Raw genomic sequence first — 18,710 nt, forward strand, 5'->3', positions numbered from 1 at the left:
AATATTATTGAAAAAAAAATGACATCTACGTTTTTAACTCCAAATATGCACAGGAAAAACTGGTTAAAATCCTTAAGGTATGTTCTGTTACACCCTGTACATATGTATATTACTTTCATGTCATTCTTGGTATTAATCATTCATTGATTTATAATCCCTCTGTGAACTCATGTGCAACACTCTAACTAGATTCATGAAGACATTGCATATTAAATTACAACCACAGTATGTATATTGTTAGTAGGATATTATTAATCAGGTATGTACTTACTTGGCAGGGTCACTTGGAAACCACGACCAGAGACAATTTTTTGTGCAGTTTACTGAGACATAACAAATAAAATTGTTCATGTGAACATAGTATCAATTCTCAACCATTAATGAATCTTAAAAAAAGATATATGTATAAATTAATAACTAGTTTTGCTACCCGACTATGTCTGAGTTTCAACACCTTTTTTACTTAGTGAACAATAAAATTGAGAAGTATGAACTAAATTATGTTTCTTATTTTTTGGCAATTAAATGGATGTTTAAAGCTCAGTAGCTCATGATAGAAATGACATTGCATACTAAAAATACATGCATTGACCTTCCAGATAGAAAAAGCTGTGTAAGTTTCATTATGCCAGAACTCACCTTTCAAGAGTTTTTGCTACTTCAGATTGTCAGTGGCATAGCAGCCATTTAGAAATCGAAGAGCGTTGAATTGTATAAAAATTCTTATATTATTGAGGAAAATTTACATAATCTCCTCTACCGTAGGTCACCGAAAGTGGTTTGCTATGTTTGGTGGCTTAGCAGCAGGGGTAATTCTGGACTTTTCGTGAAATATCTAAAAATACAATGTTGTATTTTTCAATCTTATCTCTCTACCTACTGAAAAGTCACGGATGGCCATTGCTTAGCAGGGGTGCCCGAGTTCATAGGGTGAAGTTTGCTTAGGTCTTGGCGGCGGACGCTTCTGCCCTCCGTGACGGGCCGGATTGCGAGGGACTTGTTGAGGGAGACCTTTTGACCTCTCCAACCGGGCTCTCTCTACCCATTGCCTTGCAGTGGGAGGGATGGATTCGTATTGTAATATTGTAGCGCCCTTCGTGGCAGCCGGACGCGTCTTAACGCGTCCTAAGCGTCAACCGCTTTGTGCTTTTTTAGTATTTTAATAGGGAAATGAGGCAACATCCTTAGCATCCACCTAGCATCGAAACATCATGCATTTAAAGAGTTAACTATTCATTGTTATTATTTCAGCTGCCGCCATTGCTATTTGCCTGCCATAGCGACGATGAGTCTCCTTCAAGTGGAGAAGATGATGAGTGTGCTAAACTAAAGCCTTATATGAGCGAGGGGAGTGATGTCTACCACTCAGCAGATGAAGGATATGAGGTTCGTTTTATTCCAATCAAAACATATTCATTTTATAACATGGTGTGTTTTTTGTAAATTATTTATTGATATGAAATCAGCAGTTTGTATAATTTAAGTACTATGTTTACAGGCAGATGTTGATGTAGGAATGGTGGAGCAAATACTGCCTGATTTGGGCTTGGAACGTGTGTTTGTTTCTGAAAATATTAACCAACATTTGGAACATTCTATTCACTCAATCAACAGTCAGCAAGCTGGTAAGAACTTATTCTCGTAAATTTAATTTTATTGCTTAACCCCTCAATCCTCTGGCAAATTGACCGTCGTATGTCTTAAGGTCGCTGTCAGAAGGTTGGAGAATTTGGGTGTATGTCCACTTTGCAAAGGTGATGAAATACGCTTATTGATAATAAATATTAGCATTTTGATTGTAAAGATAAAAGTTTTAATAAAAGGCTCACCTTATGTTTTAAATGTTAGATTTTGAATGCAAAGATAAAAGTTTTAATAAAAGGCTCACCTTATGTTTTAAATGTTAGCATTTTGAATGCAAAGTTAAAAGTTTTAATAAAAGGCTCACCTTTTGTTTTTTCACCTAAACACTGAACTAAAATTACTGATCCCAAAAAAAATACTATTTAAAAATATACATTTTTAAGACAAATTTACTATAAACTTTATTGTAACCTCACTTTTTTGTCATTCATCAGTAACAAAGTTTCACAAATATTCTTCAAATTGCTGTCGGAACCTTTGGTTTCATTAAGGTGTACATTTTAATTGTTCTGTGGTCAACTTCTAAAAAGCAAAGCCTGGTTTTTTTCTCTTTTTAACATCATTTAGATCATATTTATCACCATGATAGTAAGGGAGACAATGATTTCTATGAGACAAATTGACTCTACGGGTGATAGCTGTTTCTCCACAAAACTGAACAAATTAGCCTGAGGGTTAAGAATATTCAAAGATTTTCACTTATTCTGTTGCTTTAGTTATTTTTCCGTTACTTTATTTTCCGTCAGGTCTTCTGGTCAGTGAAACCTAGCATGCTTTTAATTTCCACCCAATGGTACTTTATTCTCTTGTATTGTAACCATATTTTGTATCCATATTATGTTAGTACAGTATTCATTGGATTTTAATGTGTTTATAATATTGAATTTAATTTCAGGTCCCAGCAGTCGACCTGCCAACTACAACGTACTAGAATACAATGAATACAGGAAAGTGAATGCCATCACTCATCCAGAATTATGCATTACTGTTGTAGATGTTTTACTAGATTTAATAGACAGGTAAAAGAATATTCTTTTCTTACCCAATCATTCAACTATGTAAAGTCAGCTTACAAAAAAATAATCTCTTTTGACTTATAACCTTTTTTTGCTTTTAGATTACTACTAAGAGCACAAGATGATTCTGGAGGAAATGACCCAGCAGCCTTGTCCCAGTTGATGAATGTGGTTTGTTCCTGTATTGCTAAGCTGTCTACAGTTTTCTATCATGATATAAACTGTTCCTCCGGCAATGGTCTCATCACTCAGATTCTCTGCAGTCCGTCTATAAGGCTTTTGAAAAAAAGATGTTACAACTTAGAGGGTAATTATTATCTATACCTATAATGGAATATGGCTCATTATTGCTAATTATTTTTCATTAGCTGGTACATATTTACATAATACTTTTCGATATCTTGTTTTTCTCTTTCCAGATTTGCAACAAAGTCTATTAAAGTTAATCTTCATCCTGGCGTCTAGGAGTATAATACCATCTGAGCTGAAGCTGTACCTCCAACTGTTTACCCATCCCGATGTGCCGCTGAACATACTCCTTGATCCTCTGTGTAAACTTGCAGAGAACGCACACCAGAATGTTCCTGACTTCATAGTCTGCTTTCCTATCGATAGATTTTCACAGCTACGTAAGTTTCCAACTAAGAACAGTATCAACCAAAGATATTAGAAGAACGAGATGTGCTATGCGCAGTTCGTACTGAGTGGAATTGTTTTGCCGAGTGTCGCCGGTGTTGTTAACCAATACTACTGCACACCTTCGCTTGCGCTAAGGTATCCGCACTAATACATAGAACAGATTTCTGTGCGTACACGTCCCGATACCGTTCAAAGTACCCTAATTAGGTAGTACTCCGGCTACGGTCCGGCGGCCAACATAGCATATCTCGTTCTTCTAATATCTTTGGTATCAACTGACAAATTCATTTCTCCAAAGAAAGGCTCAAAGGGGTAAGGCTCTCGACTAGCAATCCAAAGGTCGCGTGTTCAAATCATGAAGTGCGCGAGTAAATTTTATTTATTTATTTATTAATTTAAAAAAAAAAAACATTACATATTACAGTGATCTTTGGCTGTCCAACTAGGAGATTACCTGTTTTAGGACAGTCAGAAATAGGCAGATTTATTAAATGCGATTCTTGTTTAGTCTAGAGTATTGACTTTTACTTAGTTATTACACTTTATAAATAATATGAAAAGTTTTCTTGGTTGATATAAGAAGTTGATAACTATATATTTTAAATAATATGAACGTAGAGAATAGACTAAAAGAATATTCAAATATGATAATTCAAAAATAGCAATATAGTAAAAAATTATTGACATGTGAGTTTATCAAAATGAAATTTTACTTTTTATTAAGATGAAATTAATATTTTTAATTATAATTTTATTTGATTAATTTGGGTTATTTCACAAATTATTCATTAAAAATAACATATAGTATATTTATAACGTGCTCCAGAGTTGAAGTTACTCTCAGTATCGCCCTGGTGTAAGACTACCATTCAGAATTGAAACGTTGCTTGAAATGGCTTTGGCTGTCTTTGGTGGCCAGATCTGAATAGCCAGGCATTTCCCTACCTTCCGCTTCACCTTCTCCTTCCCCTCGCCACTACCTTAAGCCTCACAACGTACCCCAATAGGGGATGCCATAGTCTCACTGGCTCCAGACGGTTGGGAGCAGTTGTGCTCTTGTGTGGTATTCACATTTAAAAAAATAATCTTAAATTATTATTTTGTATGAGTTTCTTATAAAATTCTAATATATATTATGTATGTGCATTACATTTTGTAGGTACAACTCCTGAAGAACCTCCACCACGTCTATATTTCAATCAAGAAATCCATATTTCCCCAATTGAGACCATGGCAAAGAATCTTCACCGTCAGCATAATAAATCTGGTAGGAAATGATATTTTTAACATACATAATGGAATCCACAATTTTCGAGTATTAAGGCTATACTTAAAAGAATTCATAGTTATGCTTTAAAATATTCAGATGATGCAATATAGGGTGGGTGATTCAATCCAATATTGTACTTGTATGCCTTTCTTGAAAGAAATGAGTTTTTATGCTGACAAAACTATTACTCATATTCAAATTGAGTATATACAGGTGAAATCAAATAATTCATCTTAGTTCTTAATTATTCAAAGGATAACTTGCAAAATTGTGTTTTCCTAAAATAATTAAATTAGCGCAATCTATGAATTATTTTAATTATACCCTTTATTTTCATTCAGGTTTTCACTTAAAATAAGATTGCCATAATTTTTTTTATTATTTTGATTGGTACACCTACCTATCTTATTAGAATTTGTAACTTTAAAAAAAATAATATCAAAAATATCACCGATGCTCAATCATGTGCAGCAAACGAAAACGAATTTCTGCCCTGAGTAAAATTACACACTTTTTGATAGCATACGTCTTGTTTTAATGCACAATGAGTAAGAGATTCACTAATCATTCAATCTATAATTATAACAATTTATTATAATAACTAGTACAGACTTGTGAAAGTCACAGGATAGTCATAGTGGCTAATATCTCGTCCAAACATGTTCCACTATTATCACGTGAGCCGCAGTGGCGCGAGGACCGGATTTGGTAGTTTCCGGCCGTTCGGTGTTTGAGCATTGGGGATTGAATTGGACTAATTAGAGAAGTGGAACCAATTTTTTCGCTTCACATCTCATCTAAATGGATACTCTGAATTCTGAACAAATCGGTTCCAATTTTTAAAATGGCAAAAATAATTTTATGTTAATATTTATAAGTATTTATATATTTATAAGACTTAGAAATATTCTCAGACTAGAAAACCTAAAAAGAGTGTACTATGCGATTGTTCAATCTATATTACAATATGGTATTATTGGTTGGGGAGGAACATATAATAAAATTTTGAACCCACTTAAAGTAGTTCAAAGATTGGTAATCAAAGTAATTTTGAAAAAACCGTCAAAATTTTCTACCGAAATTCTTTTTACAATTTTCAAAGTACCTACAGTAGACAAAATGTATCAAAAATATTCAATAGGTACTTCAAATTTACAAATAAATACAGTCAAATACTCATAACTTGCAATTCAATACATCAGCAAGATACCAGAAAACTATTAAAATCCCAAAATTTAACACTAAGCTCATTCAAAATACCTATCTTTATCTTGACATAATTTATTTTAATAACCTTCCATTAAATTTAAAAAATATCGAAAACATTCAGGAATTTCACCTTAAATTAAAAAATTACCTTAAACTATTATAAGTCTAAAATACGTTCACTACTTACATCTAGAAGTAATATTGTTTAAATCTTGTGTTGTTTCTAAATAATTTATTTACCATACTAACATGTACACATTGAACTAGAATTCCCTCACCAAACACAAGAGCATTGTCTCTTTATGGTGAGGAAAGGCTATAATTTCTATTGTTTTATATCTTATTAATATCCTGTATTTATCTATGTTAAAAAATATTTTTTTCATATATTAAATAAAAAAAATTAGAAAATATTTTAGTTAGCTACATTATTGAATTTTCGAAGCATGTCTTCCAATTTTGTTAATGAACCTCAAATTTTAAGCAAAAGTTCTTTAAACCGGAGTCACAGATGGGGGCACAACAAAATTAGTAAAAAACTTTTGGCCAGAGAAATTTTAGATATTTTGCAACAAGGCTATATAATGCTCTCCCACTAGCCATTAGACTGAACGAATTTCTTTTGAAATATAAAACAGACATCAAGTCTTGGATCATCAGCCAAGACAGATCCATGATCAAAAATTTTATAAAAATCCCTACATAAGTATGTACTCCAACTAGATGCTGATTAACAAATTTATTTATTTATTATTATTATTTATTATTTTGTATCTTTTTCACAATGTCATTTAATGTAATGAAATATTTTATGTATCAAAAAATATGCAAACATTAATTCATGTATCAAATACGTCTGTCTCGACACAGGTTTATCCTAGTGAGACAGACATCGAAAAAAAAAACCTGTAAAAAAACTTTATATTGATGATAAAAAATAAAAAAAGTATTTTTAATAATTGTTTGAATTGCAGCAATCCAGTCATGTTGGTCAGAGATGGGTTTGTGGTGTCCCATTGAAGGTGTGAACTGGGGATTGTGGCTCCAAGGTTGCTCATTTGTCCTATGGTTGAGGGTGCAGGAGTTCCAATCTCCGCCTTGCAAATCTACAGAGCCTTCACAGTTGGGCTCCAATGACGGCTCTGTCAGCGATGGTACCACTCCTTCTATATCTAAAGGTTTGTCCTTTATTTTCTCATCTATATTATCAATTCCTTTTGTATTAGAAGTCTCAAGTTTTTTTTGGTGTTTTATACAATGCATTAAATTGATTATTTATCTTTTCAGTTTTTAGATCTCTAAGCAAAACAGAAAGGAAACATTCTTCAAGTACAATACCTCCAGCAACTAGTTCTTCAAACACCTTACACATGTTGTCTATTGGTCATGATACCATGATATTAGAATTCTGGGTTGACACCAAAAATGGTAAGAGTTTCTTTTAAATGTTTCTTTTGATCCAACTAAATCCAACTAAATCCAACCCTAGCTCATGTGTGGTAATCTTTTATATTATTGTAGGTAATTTAACGATAAAACTTAGCCGTCCCGATCAGGAGAGCAACAAAGTGCTGGGTGAGACGTTAGTTGAGGGTTGCCTGCCACTGCATCAATGGAACCACGTGGCCATGAACGTCAAAGAAACAATGCAGAAAAGGAAAATATTCATTGAAGTAAGATGTAGATTTAAATGCCAATTATTGTAAGTTTCAACAAACTCCACCGGTTTCCCAGAGCCACACAGCCAGTCTGGCTGAATAACCTCAGAATCACATTATTACCTTTACCAACTCTCCTCCACCATACAGAAAGGAAGTATTGAGTCGTTGAGATGCAAAACCTGCTCTGGAATTTTCGGCTGGTTTAAAAAGTACTTGAAAATAAATATAAAATTTATATTTTTCGCCAAATATCGAAAGAATAATCTATAATTATTTAGTATAAAATGTATATTCTTTATATATTCAATGTAAATATATATGTCATTAAGTTTGTAGTTTTAGGCCTTAGTCGTAAGTCACTAGATATAAGTCTTAGATGTAAGTCACTAGTTTTAAGTCAGTAGTTATTTTGTTATATTTCGTATTCTAAATATTAATAAATAACTACTGAATTTGGCTGAAGCGGTTTATCATAACACATCCGAAAATTAAATAAACGTAGAAAATACAACAGAATGTTTTACGGAAGGAAGGTTTGAGAATGTTTCCAAGCGCGTCACGTAGACAAAATAATTCGATCTCGATGTCAAGGTCGCTGGTACTGTACCGTCGATTTCCTCCTCACTGTCGTTTATATAGGTGAAAAATAAAACATTCTCGAACATTCCAGTTGCTACAGTAACAAATATTAAAAAATAAAAGAAAATCCAAGAAGCTTGTTTGGCAAAGGCCGAAACTTCTAGAATGACGTCCGACTCAAGTAGTGGTGTACCACTACAGTTATAAGCCTTATTCGTAAGTTACTAGATATATGTCTTAGATGTAAGTCACTAGTTATTCTAAATTCTAGTTGTAAGCCAGTTATATTTATTATTCAATGCATATATTTTTACAGCGCCCTTGAGTTGATTTTTCACGAAAATAGCACTATATAAATCAGCCAAATATTATTATTAAGATGTTGCAAACAGTTTTTCTCCAGAAGTTCGAAAAATTCCAGAGCGGGTTTGGCAACTCCACGACACAATTATTTTACCTATTGCAGCTTTTCTTGCAATTCTATCTTATAATCAGACCGAGAGACCGAGAAAATACCCGAGTAATTACAGGAGCTCTTATAAGAACTCATCAAACTGACCTCAATGTATGTATGTCTTCCCTCTAGGTGACAATATTTATCAACAGTTCCGAGAGCCACACAGTATCCGTGCCTCTGAACGGAATCTTGCTACGAAAAGCCCGGCCCGCCTGTTTTATGGTGGGGCATTCCATATCCAGTGAGACGGAGGCGATTGCCAGGCCGACTGGCTCCTGGTACTTGTCAGGCCTGACGTTGTTCAGGGCCCCCATGCTTACGAGAGAGAATGTCATGTACCTCATGGCTTATGGACCTAATGTAGGGGCACTATCATCTTGCCAGGTTAGAGGCATTAATCTTCATTATTTTTACAAATTCTTACAGATCACTTTAAATGACATACTGCTGAGAGCTCCTTTGTAACCTCTACCTCTTTTTCATGGTCGACGCAAAGGAAGTTGCAACAATGCCCTCACTTGCAGGATTTCATTGTTTTGTTAATTCTTAAAAATAATTTAGATAATCATTGCTAAACTGTCCTATATGGTTGAAAATGTCAGCAGTCTATTATTTTGCATTCTGTTTATTAGATAAACACATTCTTACATTTGCCATGTAAATATTATGCGGTAATTAATGACAGAATTGTGAAAACTTATTACCACAGTGTACATATGGTTAAAAAGTCCTTAAATATATTATATACCAACGCATATTATATACCAACGCTAAACCGGCGCGTAAGATTCTAATGAGTAAGACGGAGTGAAGGCTTGGTTGTTAATTTGAATTTTTTTCTAGGTTGGCAATCTGGTGCCTAATTTCACAACATTGTTTGCTCCTGATATAGTGTCGTCAAATATTGATTGGGATCAGGTAAAATTCTGTTTTTTTTATACAGTTAACCACTTAATACTCGGTTTTTTTTAACAAAAATGAAACTAAAAACATCAGGTTATTTTATTTTTTATAAAGATTTAACATAATTTAAAATTGACCAGTTCAAAAAAAAACAGAACAGAAGCAATAAAAAATGTAAAAAAACTCAACCATATTTAAAAAAATAAAACAATAAAAAAATCTGGCGAGCGCAGTTCGTTTGTTTATCTTGTATAATGCAAACAAGTCAAAAGACGCGAGCAGTGTTTGGGTTGTCGCGGTAAGATACACGTCCCATCCGCGAACACCGCTCGTTCAAAAGCATTAAGTGGTTAAAAGCAATTTATCAGCTCCAACAAATTTATCTTAATTATTATTTTAAAATTAAGCTACCTAACCTGATTAATTTTGATATTTTTAAATTAGGTTTTAGAAATGTCATCTCTAAATATAAGAGAACTGCGCGATAATCTACTGTTAACATATTCTGCCCACAACCCCACATCCATGGAGATTTACCACCAAACCACGGCAAATCCAATAGGTATTTACATTATGAACTAAATTATTTCAAGTGTTTTTAATTATGAGGTTGGTGTCATAATTTAATTTCATGATCAGCTCCAATAATAGACAATAATTTTTCAGTATTTGCCAGCCGAGTGGCGAACTCCAAAGTTGGTGTTGCCAGTGTGCCTGTTCCCCTGACGGCCGCCTGGACCGGTCAGGCCCTGCCAAGTCAACACCGAGGACTTCTGCCCTCTGTATACCTGCTGGGGGGACCGCACATACTGCTTTACTTGTTTGCCAGGGTAAGCCCTGAATCATCTTATCATTCTTTCGACTATGCACTTTATGGCCACGTCAAGAGTCAGAATAATAGAAGAGTATGTATGAGACGATGTACGAATGTGAACGAGCAAGAAGTGTGCCAAGACCGAGTTGTTTGGCGGTCCGTCCTCTCTGCCTACCCCTGCGGAGAAAAGGCTTGATGGTTAGTTAGTTACAAGTACTCCCTCCCTAAACAAGAGTTATTCTCAATTATGGAGGTGTTAATTAAATTAACAGCTTAGAACATGTATTTTTTTTTACATTGCTTATTCGCCCTTGAGGTGATTTCTCATGAAAACGGTGCTATATAAATTATCAAAATATTATTATTATATGTCTGGCATTTTCGTTTAATATTATTTTATTTCGTTGAAATTAATAAAATACTTCGTTTTTACCACTTTTATTGTTTATAAATACCAACATGTTTCATGAGCAACACTCACTTCTTCAGGGTTTTAATAATACTAATTATAAATAATAGACATAGACAATGGTGTCAATAGAGAAGTAATAGACATAGACAATGGTGTCATTAAAAAATAATAGACATAGACAATGACAACAATGAAAAGATAAAATGGATAGGGGAAAGAGAGGCAATATGGAACAATTTACAAAGAGAATAGGTTTAATATTGGGTCATTTAAAAAATAATTTTTGATTGTTAATAATATTCAATTTTGCATTCACACTCTTTCTAATCTCTAAAATTTCTAGTTTATCCAACTGGATGCCATTGACATTACAATGTATTAATTCTATTTCACTATTGAAGTTAAAAGTATGACTAGTTTCCAACAAATGGTTGGCAAACTCCGAGAAACTGTTATTGTTTAAAGATTTCATATGTTCTTAAAATTAAAAATAATTAAAATGGTGCCACAAAATAAGTTTGATGTGTTAGAAGAAGTTATTTTATTTCTTTTTATATAACTTAATCTTTGATAATTACTTACGGTAACTTCTAATAATGTTAATCTCTTTTTTATATGAATTATATTTCAATAAACAAAATTAAAAAGAAAAAACAATAGTTGATAATTTAAAATCTTAATATGAAAAACTTATAAATGTAAAAACAACTTGATGAAACAAACATTAAGGACTTGTTGTTTCGCGGAATTTGAACGATTCATCAAATTTCAATGTCAATTTCTGTGAAATTCCTATTCAAGTTCTGTTATTATATCATTATGGGCGAGATGCTTCATAGAACTGAAATCATAAAATGATTGGAATAGAACTTTCACTGAAATTGAAAATTAACTTTGAAATTTGATGAATTGTTCAAATTTCTTGAAACAACCCGTCTTTAAGTTGTCAGTGTTATCACTAAATAAAAAGTGTTCAAATTTTAAAAACTTGAATGTTGTTATATGTAAAATGATGTATTTTTTATTTAGGTTGTGGAAATGGATGGAAGTGCAGAAGAGCAAGCCAGTGCGTTGGATTTACTATTCCGTGTCAGCTTTTCTGACACTCGTCTGAACTCAATATTCCAACAAGATCAGTTGCTCGATATGCTGCTAGTTGTTTTTGCTTCCGCAAAATGCCACGTGGGGCATCATTTCCTGAAAGTGAGTTACATATTTAACTTTTGTCTTATTGTTCCAAACTACATTAAATTAACCACTAGAGTTTTGATAAATTCGCTGTTTTATAACGTATTTAAAATATAATACTGTTTTTTAAAGCAGATGAAAGACTCTTTCAGAATTTAGTATTGCAAATCGACACAAGAATATTAAAATTTTTAGCACAAATATACATAAAATAGCTTACCTTATTATAAAAGTTATTATTATTTATTAAGAAATTTGCAAACCATGACATATTTTTCAAATGCTAAATCTAATCTAATCTAATATATTATAAAAAGAAACCCTTGTTTCCCTACCTGGCAAATTTTCTTCACAACCAGCCACTGCCACCCACCACTGGTGGTTATGGTGGAAGTGGGTGACGAAAATGTGCTTCAGATTATTTCAAAATGGGCACGTTGACTGCATTGGTGAGTCTGGAAAGTTCCAGAAAGTTCATGAAGGTTCTCGAATGCTCTAGAAGGTTCTGGAAGGAGAAAGCTCAAGGTTCTAAAAGTTTCCAAACTGAGTTGCGGAGTGTATCGGTGAGTCTAGAAGATTCCGGAAAGTTCGAGAATGCTCTTGAAAGTTCTGGAAGGAGCCACACCAAGGCGGGGTACAGCTAGTGTTTTCATAAAATTATTTTTAATTTTTCAGGTGCGTCTATGGTAATCTTTTGTACGCAAACTGAAAGCATGGTGTTCTCTCTTTCTAACACTGTTTAAATCATATATCTCACTGTAATACAAAATGAGATAGCATGAATAGAGTCCGTGTCAGGCTAGGATAATATATCTTCCAAAAACACAATGGGTATTTAATGTCTGTGAGAAATATCTCCCAAAATTGCTCCAGGGGTTAATAAAATGCATAATGTGGAAATTATTATACATGATATGTTCCTACATTTTGATAATTTGGTGCTTCTTTACTACATATTACTAATCTATAATTGTTTACATTTTTGCAGGCTATGCTAGATGCTGCTTGCAATACTTCCGTACTGACAAAAGATGGTGATAAATTTCATTTGGTGAAGCAATCAGATGTCATTATATTGCGTCCACAAATTTTGGTGGCCCTAATCAAAGGATGGCGTGAGCTGGAAAGGCCGTCAGAGGTAAGCTATTTTATTACCTATAAGAATTTTAATTGGTTTAAACTTTTGATATGATGCTGATTTTTAAACATCGTTAATGTTGCATGAAATCTTCTTTATGTATTTATTTACATTATGATGTCACTTTTATAAATAACTCATCTGCAGAAAATCTCTTTGTCGCAGCAAAAACTCTGGCGTCATGAAATTGGCATAGCTTTTTTGTCTGGGATTTCTCACAACGCTTCCATCAATTAGCAATTGCCTTACAGAATTGTTATTTTGTATGAGCGAAACTAAGAAGTTTTATTATATATCATGACTGGACTATTGCAATGGCATATACGCAAGTCTCCCTAAAATATACACTGACAGACTTCAGTCAGCTTTCAATGCTGCAGCAAGGCTGATAACCGGTGTTTCCAAATATTCCCACATCTACAACATCGGCGGAACCCCCATTGGCTTAAGTGCCCTGAGAGAAACCAATTCAAACTCTGCTGGATGGCTTTCAAAGCCGTACATGACTACTTGTCGGAACTGGGCATTTCAAGCGATGTTAATATTAGCCAAGCAACCCTTTGATCAGCATCTTCAATAGCCATACGTAGTCCCTCAGTACCCTTGTGCAAACCCAATACCGATTTTGGAGACTGGCCTTTTGCAGTAGCAGAAACAATCCCCCTTCTCATTTGCGAAAGATTGACAGCTCATCTGAGTTCAGAGCAAAACTAAAGACCCACCTTTTCAACTTGTCGTATCCAGAATAATGACCGCTTTTTTTTCAGTAGTATTTCATCGTTGTTCTATTTATAACTCTCTTATGCCCAAAGTAGGCCATTCATGGTTGTTCGTGCATCGTCTTCATTTGTCAAATATGATACCATATTCTTTCTTCCAAATTTTTCACGGTGTTGAAAATCAAATGAAGTCGTTAAGTCACTCCCTAACACTCCCAACAACAAATTATGATATCCATTGACAGGAATCAAACATGTTACATCTTGAACCAAAATATTACAAATTCACCACATAGCTAACTTGCTCAATAACCTTTAATTATTTTTAGGAATCTTCACTTGGGAGCACTTCGAAGGATGAGATCAGTGACGAAGTTGAAAAGTGCGAGAAGATGGACGCAGATCAGGAGACCAGTCCCAGGCTCAGCGAGACGTCCGGGTCTTCTGAAGACGGCGGTGGATTGCTGAGCACTTTGCTCTTCGCCATGGACGCCATGCTCAGGGATGATCACCCCTACAGGGCCTTCAACGTCTACCAGATGAACCGAGTGAATATAGTGGAATCTCTGCTTATCTTCTGTAAAGTGAGTTCAAATTATTTTACATTTATTGATATTGTTTACACCTAAACTCACTAGTCCATACTTGTTCTATGCAATCAAGTGTTTTCTTTTCACAATATAACACTCCCAAACAAAGTTCCTGAAATGGAAGTTGGTGCCTCGTTCCATACAGTGAACATATTATTCTATTTGAGATTTGGCTGTACATATTTACTTACAAAGCAATTTTATTTACTTAATAATTCCATATTTATATATATTTTTTTATTATTTAAAGAAAGCAAGACAAAAATATATATTACAGTAAATAATAAGATAAAATAGAGAAAAAAACAGAAAAGTTCCAATAAACTACTTTTCAGTAGTTTGTCGATGGCAACATTTCACATAAAAAATATTAAAAAAAGATAAAACTTATTTTACTTAATGACAACAGTGATAACGATAAAAAATAATAATTTGTTTTAAAATATAAAAAAACATATACACAACAGTGATAGTATCTACCAATAGTTTGTATTAGACTCTAATACAAACTATTTCTTTCAGCGAGCCAATTTTTCAACATAATATTTGTTTTTACATTTGTACATTTTTTTATTTCAGCAGGAAACATATTTAAGCAACTAGGTATCATGTAGTCCAGTGTTCTTTGTCCATATTTGTTTAAATGCTTAGGTACAATTAGTCCTTCATTTAACGTAAAACGAGTATTGTAAGTGTGGTCCAGTCTATTTATGTATATAGGGCTATTCATATCGTCGCATTAATTCGTAGAATGCGTAACTCCCAAATGTAAAATTTTACAGGAGGCACAAAAAACCTCGTAGTGAAAAAAAATGAAAGACGGCTTATTCTTTTTATTTATGTTTCGAACATATAATATATTTGGAAATTTATTTTCAATCATTAAACTTTTGTAAGTTAAGGCTTTCTATTTCAAATCGGAGTTAGGAAGTTTACGTAAAAACCGAGAATGGAGATACGCATTTTACAAAAGATACATACTTTTCTGCGAACAGTTTTATGAACAACCTAGCGGAAAATTTGGGAGATAGGAATTTTACATTTACAAAATAAAACACAACAATGTATGTGTATGTCGAGGCAGTCTATTTAGATGCATTTTAATGATTTTAATGATGCGGAAGGTTATCGTTAAAGGAGTGGTAATCCTTTTCTAATGTCTGTTTTAAGTCTTGTAAATGCTGGTACTTTTCCTTCCTTAAGGGATTAAATCTGACTCTCAAGTGAAATCTTCAAACTCTGGAGATCATTACAGATTCGGCGACGGTTTTGTGCTGGGTGAGATCTACACTGACCGGGAGTAGTCGTGTCAGAGATGATCGTTAAGTGACGCTTGGAGTTGATGAAGGAGATTGTAGAAGAATTTTATCTGACATTGTCGATCACCCTTGTTGTCCTGTAGAAATAAAACTGATGTACTTACTAGGGTTTGCAAGACTCGGGCAAAGAGTAGCCATGACAGGAAACGTTGTGAAAGAGACTCCTCAGAGTGTGAAGATAGGTGGGAGAGACTTGAAAGTGGAACTGGTGAGCAAACATGTGCTTTAAGCGTAGAAACTCTTCATGCTCAGCATCACTTTAGAGTAAAGTGAACGCTTCATCTTGCCCGGCTGGTCGATCCCGAGGCGAGAAGAAAGGACGTCGATAGATGCGTGCGTTCCTGCGTACAATGCAGGACAATTGACCCTCCACCATCATCCCATGAAGCGGGTAATCTTAATGTTGTGACAACCTGGAGTCGCTTGGCAGTTGATGTTACTCATTTCGGTAGGAAATGTTTACTCACATTTATCGATTGCGGTCCAAGTAGATTTGCCGTGTGGCGGGAAATCGAGTCAGATAATGCAGCTTCGATTATCAGACATTTGGAAGAAGTGTTTCGGGAAAGAGGGTCGCCCAAAGTAGTTCTCATGGACAATGGTACTGCATTTTGTTCCTACAGTGTTACAGATAAGTGTAAGAGATGGAATGTTCGTCAAAGATTTTGCGCGGCATACCGACCAGCTGGAAACGGTATAGTTTAACGACATCATCAAACAATAAAGAGAACTGCAGCCAGAAGTGGAAGCGATCCCCTGCAGGCAGTGTTTCGGTACAATCTTTGGCTGCAAAAAGTCAGGATGATCGAGGTATTGCGCTGTCTAGTATAGTTCACACTTCACACTCGTGGAGACACCCTTCTGCGCAAGTGAATATAGAAGAGGAAGTATTGACTGAGCTCTAAGTGGGCGATCTTCTTGCGGTTAAACCAGTAGATGGGAGATGCACATCGTGCATGGAAGGGTGACAGGACTTACTTCAGTCAACAACATCGAAGTAAATGGCATACCAAGACATGTGCTTGACCCGCGGAAGATGCCTGACAGAGAACGGACTGTGTCTGAGGAGAGACGAGATGGAATTGCCGCACGTTCCACCGTAAATATTTTGGGTTTGTTTGAAGAGGACAGTGAAGAACCGGATCCGGATATGCATCAGGAGGAGATACACTTGCAAAGAGATGGTGACCTTGAAGAAGAGATAATCACAGAACAAGGACCTATTAGGTATTTACGAAACCGCAGAGGCACATAAAACAAGAGAGCTACGGCAGAGCGTCACACGGTGCAGAAGACGTCAGTTTAGACTACAGATACAAAACACTATTCGTGACTTCACAATTAAAATTAAGGTTATAAAATGTTCAAAATTGATTAATCAACTTATCTCAGTTAATTTCACGGTAAAACTATTACACCGTAAATAAATTTCCTCAGTCAAAAACACAACAAGCGTGCACGGCTCACCGGCCAATACTGAATTAAGGAGTTACGAAGTATTCGCGAGTAAAAATGGCACCATAATTTTACGCAGTTTTCTAATTTGTGTTTATCTAAAAGGTTAATTTTTTTTTTAATTTTCGAGTTTTACTAGTCGATGCGGGTCTAATTTTAACACCAGATGGCATTAAAAACGTATTTTCGAAAAATTTGGAGTTACGCAGTCTACGAATTAATGCGACGATATGCTGAAATATAATTTTATACCACAGAATTGATCTTACTGAGAAAATTTTAAGATTCTGATAAAGGTATGGAACACTATGCCTTTGTTCGTATAAACTTTTATGAGCTAATAATTTAACTAGTGAATTTTGAACTGATTGAACATGGTTTATATTTGTTTTACATGAAAGTCCTAAAGCTGTGATTCCATACCTTATAATAGATTCAGCTAGTGATAAATAAATTATTCTAAGTGTACGTATTGGAACATAGAATTTTAATTGATATAATCTATTAACAATAGATCTCAGACGTTCACAGACTTTATGATATGTATTATTATTTACTTTTATATTGATATGTATTATTACAGGAGCGCTTCCTCAACTCAGATATGGAAAGGTTGAGTGAATCAGTGAGTTGCCGCCTTGTGGAGCTCATCAGGTCTCTGATGGGTAGCCCCCCTATCATGCACCATGTGGCCCTACTAACTGATTTCTTAGTCCTCATGCACCAGGTGAGGGTCCATATTAAACATGATGTTCGGAAACTGGTGAATCTACTTCACATTTGGTGTCGATTTCTATAACTTTATCATTGTATCGATGCTATAACTTTTTTGATTTGAGCTTTCATTTTGAAATCGAGTCCAAAGTTGAAATATTTTATGTCAAATTTGAAAAAATCGGTAGCTTAAAACTGGCTCCAAAGTTTTTTTTAATCCTTTAGTTAAAAAAATCTAAATACTCAGGTAGAAAAAAATGAGTTTTTTGAGTTCTCTGTGCGATGTAGATTCACCAGTTTCCCGCTTGTACAAATAGTTTCTGGACACCTGAAATATTTTTCGGATTGTAAACCCCATAATAATTATGATTACTATTCTTTCATAACAACAACAAAAACACTTAAGTGTACTGGTTCCCTTTATTTGTGAAACATAGCATGATTGTTGTTTTAGGCCAGTGCGACGTTTATAACACACTCAAGGTCCAGCTTCTACTTCCTTCTGACTGAAGTATCTCAGGCTACCGCTAATCACAACTCCAATTTCCTCGGCTTGCCTTTACCGTTTTCGAGCAAGCGGCGTAACAGAAAAAATGCACGAAGGAGACGCATCAGCGGCACCGCTAGCAACTCCGACACCGCGAATACTAGCCAAATCTTTTCCGGAACACCGCTGAGGAATATGTCATTTAATGAGAGTGAAATTCAATTCCCGTCCGGTCCAGAAAGTGATAACTTTTCCACTCCAATACAACCAAATGAAACTTTTGAGATGGTTCCAAATGACCCTCTGACTTCTGATCCCCTGAGCAATATAGAAAATACTCCATTAAATGATAACAAAATCATACCAACTAGTTCTCCAATAGAGAAACATAATAAAGCAGTTGCAAATATGCAATCTAAAAGGAAACCATCAAGAAAAGATAAACGGTAAGAGAATTTTTTTCATACAATAAAATAAAATATTTTTTGTTTTAAAA

The 18,710-nt window shown here is 34.5% G+C and overlaps 1 protein-coding gene across 4 annotated transcripts in view; it reads left to right on the forward strand.

Annotated features, from left to right (window-relative positions):
* The window catches only part of mv (lysosomal-trafficking regulator mauve), an 83,365-nt gene that overhangs the window by 29,848 nt on the left and 34,807 nt on the right, over nt 1-18,710 (forward strand). For all 4 annotated transcript variants that reach the window (XM_089635905.1, XM_089635907.1, XM_089635908.1 and 1 more), the window contains 18 exons: nt 1,252-1,386; nt 1,499-1,625; nt 2,540-2,663; nt 2,762-2,967; nt 3,080-3,289; nt 4,459-4,566; nt 6,753-6,956; nt 7,066-7,206; nt 7,300-7,451; nt 8,605-8,859; nt 9,319-9,393; nt 9,823-9,940; nt 10,045-10,208; nt 11,634-11,807; nt 12,781-12,930; nt 13,979-14,233; nt 17,597-17,740; nt 18,182-18,660. In XM_089635905.1, the coding sequence (XP_089492031.1) occupies nt 1,252-1,386; nt 1,499-1,625; nt 2,540-2,663; nt 2,762-2,967; nt 3,080-3,289; nt 4,459-4,566; nt 6,753-6,956; nt 7,066-7,206; nt 7,300-7,451; nt 8,605-8,859; nt 9,319-9,393; nt 9,823-9,940; nt 10,045-10,208; nt 11,634-11,807; nt 12,781-12,930; nt 13,979-14,233; nt 17,597-17,740; nt 18,182-18,660 (3,221 nt within the window). The remainder of the gene's footprint in view (nt 1-1,251; nt 1,387-1,498; nt 1,626-2,539; nt 2,664-2,761; nt 2,968-3,079; nt 3,290-4,458; nt 4,567-6,752; nt 6,957-7,065; nt 7,207-7,299; nt 7,452-8,604; nt 8,860-9,318; nt 9,394-9,822; nt 9,941-10,044; nt 10,209-11,633; nt 11,808-12,780; nt 12,931-13,978; nt 14,234-17,596; nt 17,741-18,181; nt 18,661-18,710) is intronic.

Source organism: Hesperophylax consimilis, chromosome 9 (assembly GCF_061612785.1).
Source record: "Hesperophylax consimilis isolate HC1 chromosome 9, BYU_Hcon_1.0, whole genome shotgun sequence".
NCBI classification, from domain to species: domain Eukaryota; kingdom Metazoa; phylum Arthropoda; class Insecta; order Trichoptera; family Limnephilidae; genus Hesperophylax; species Hesperophylax consimilis.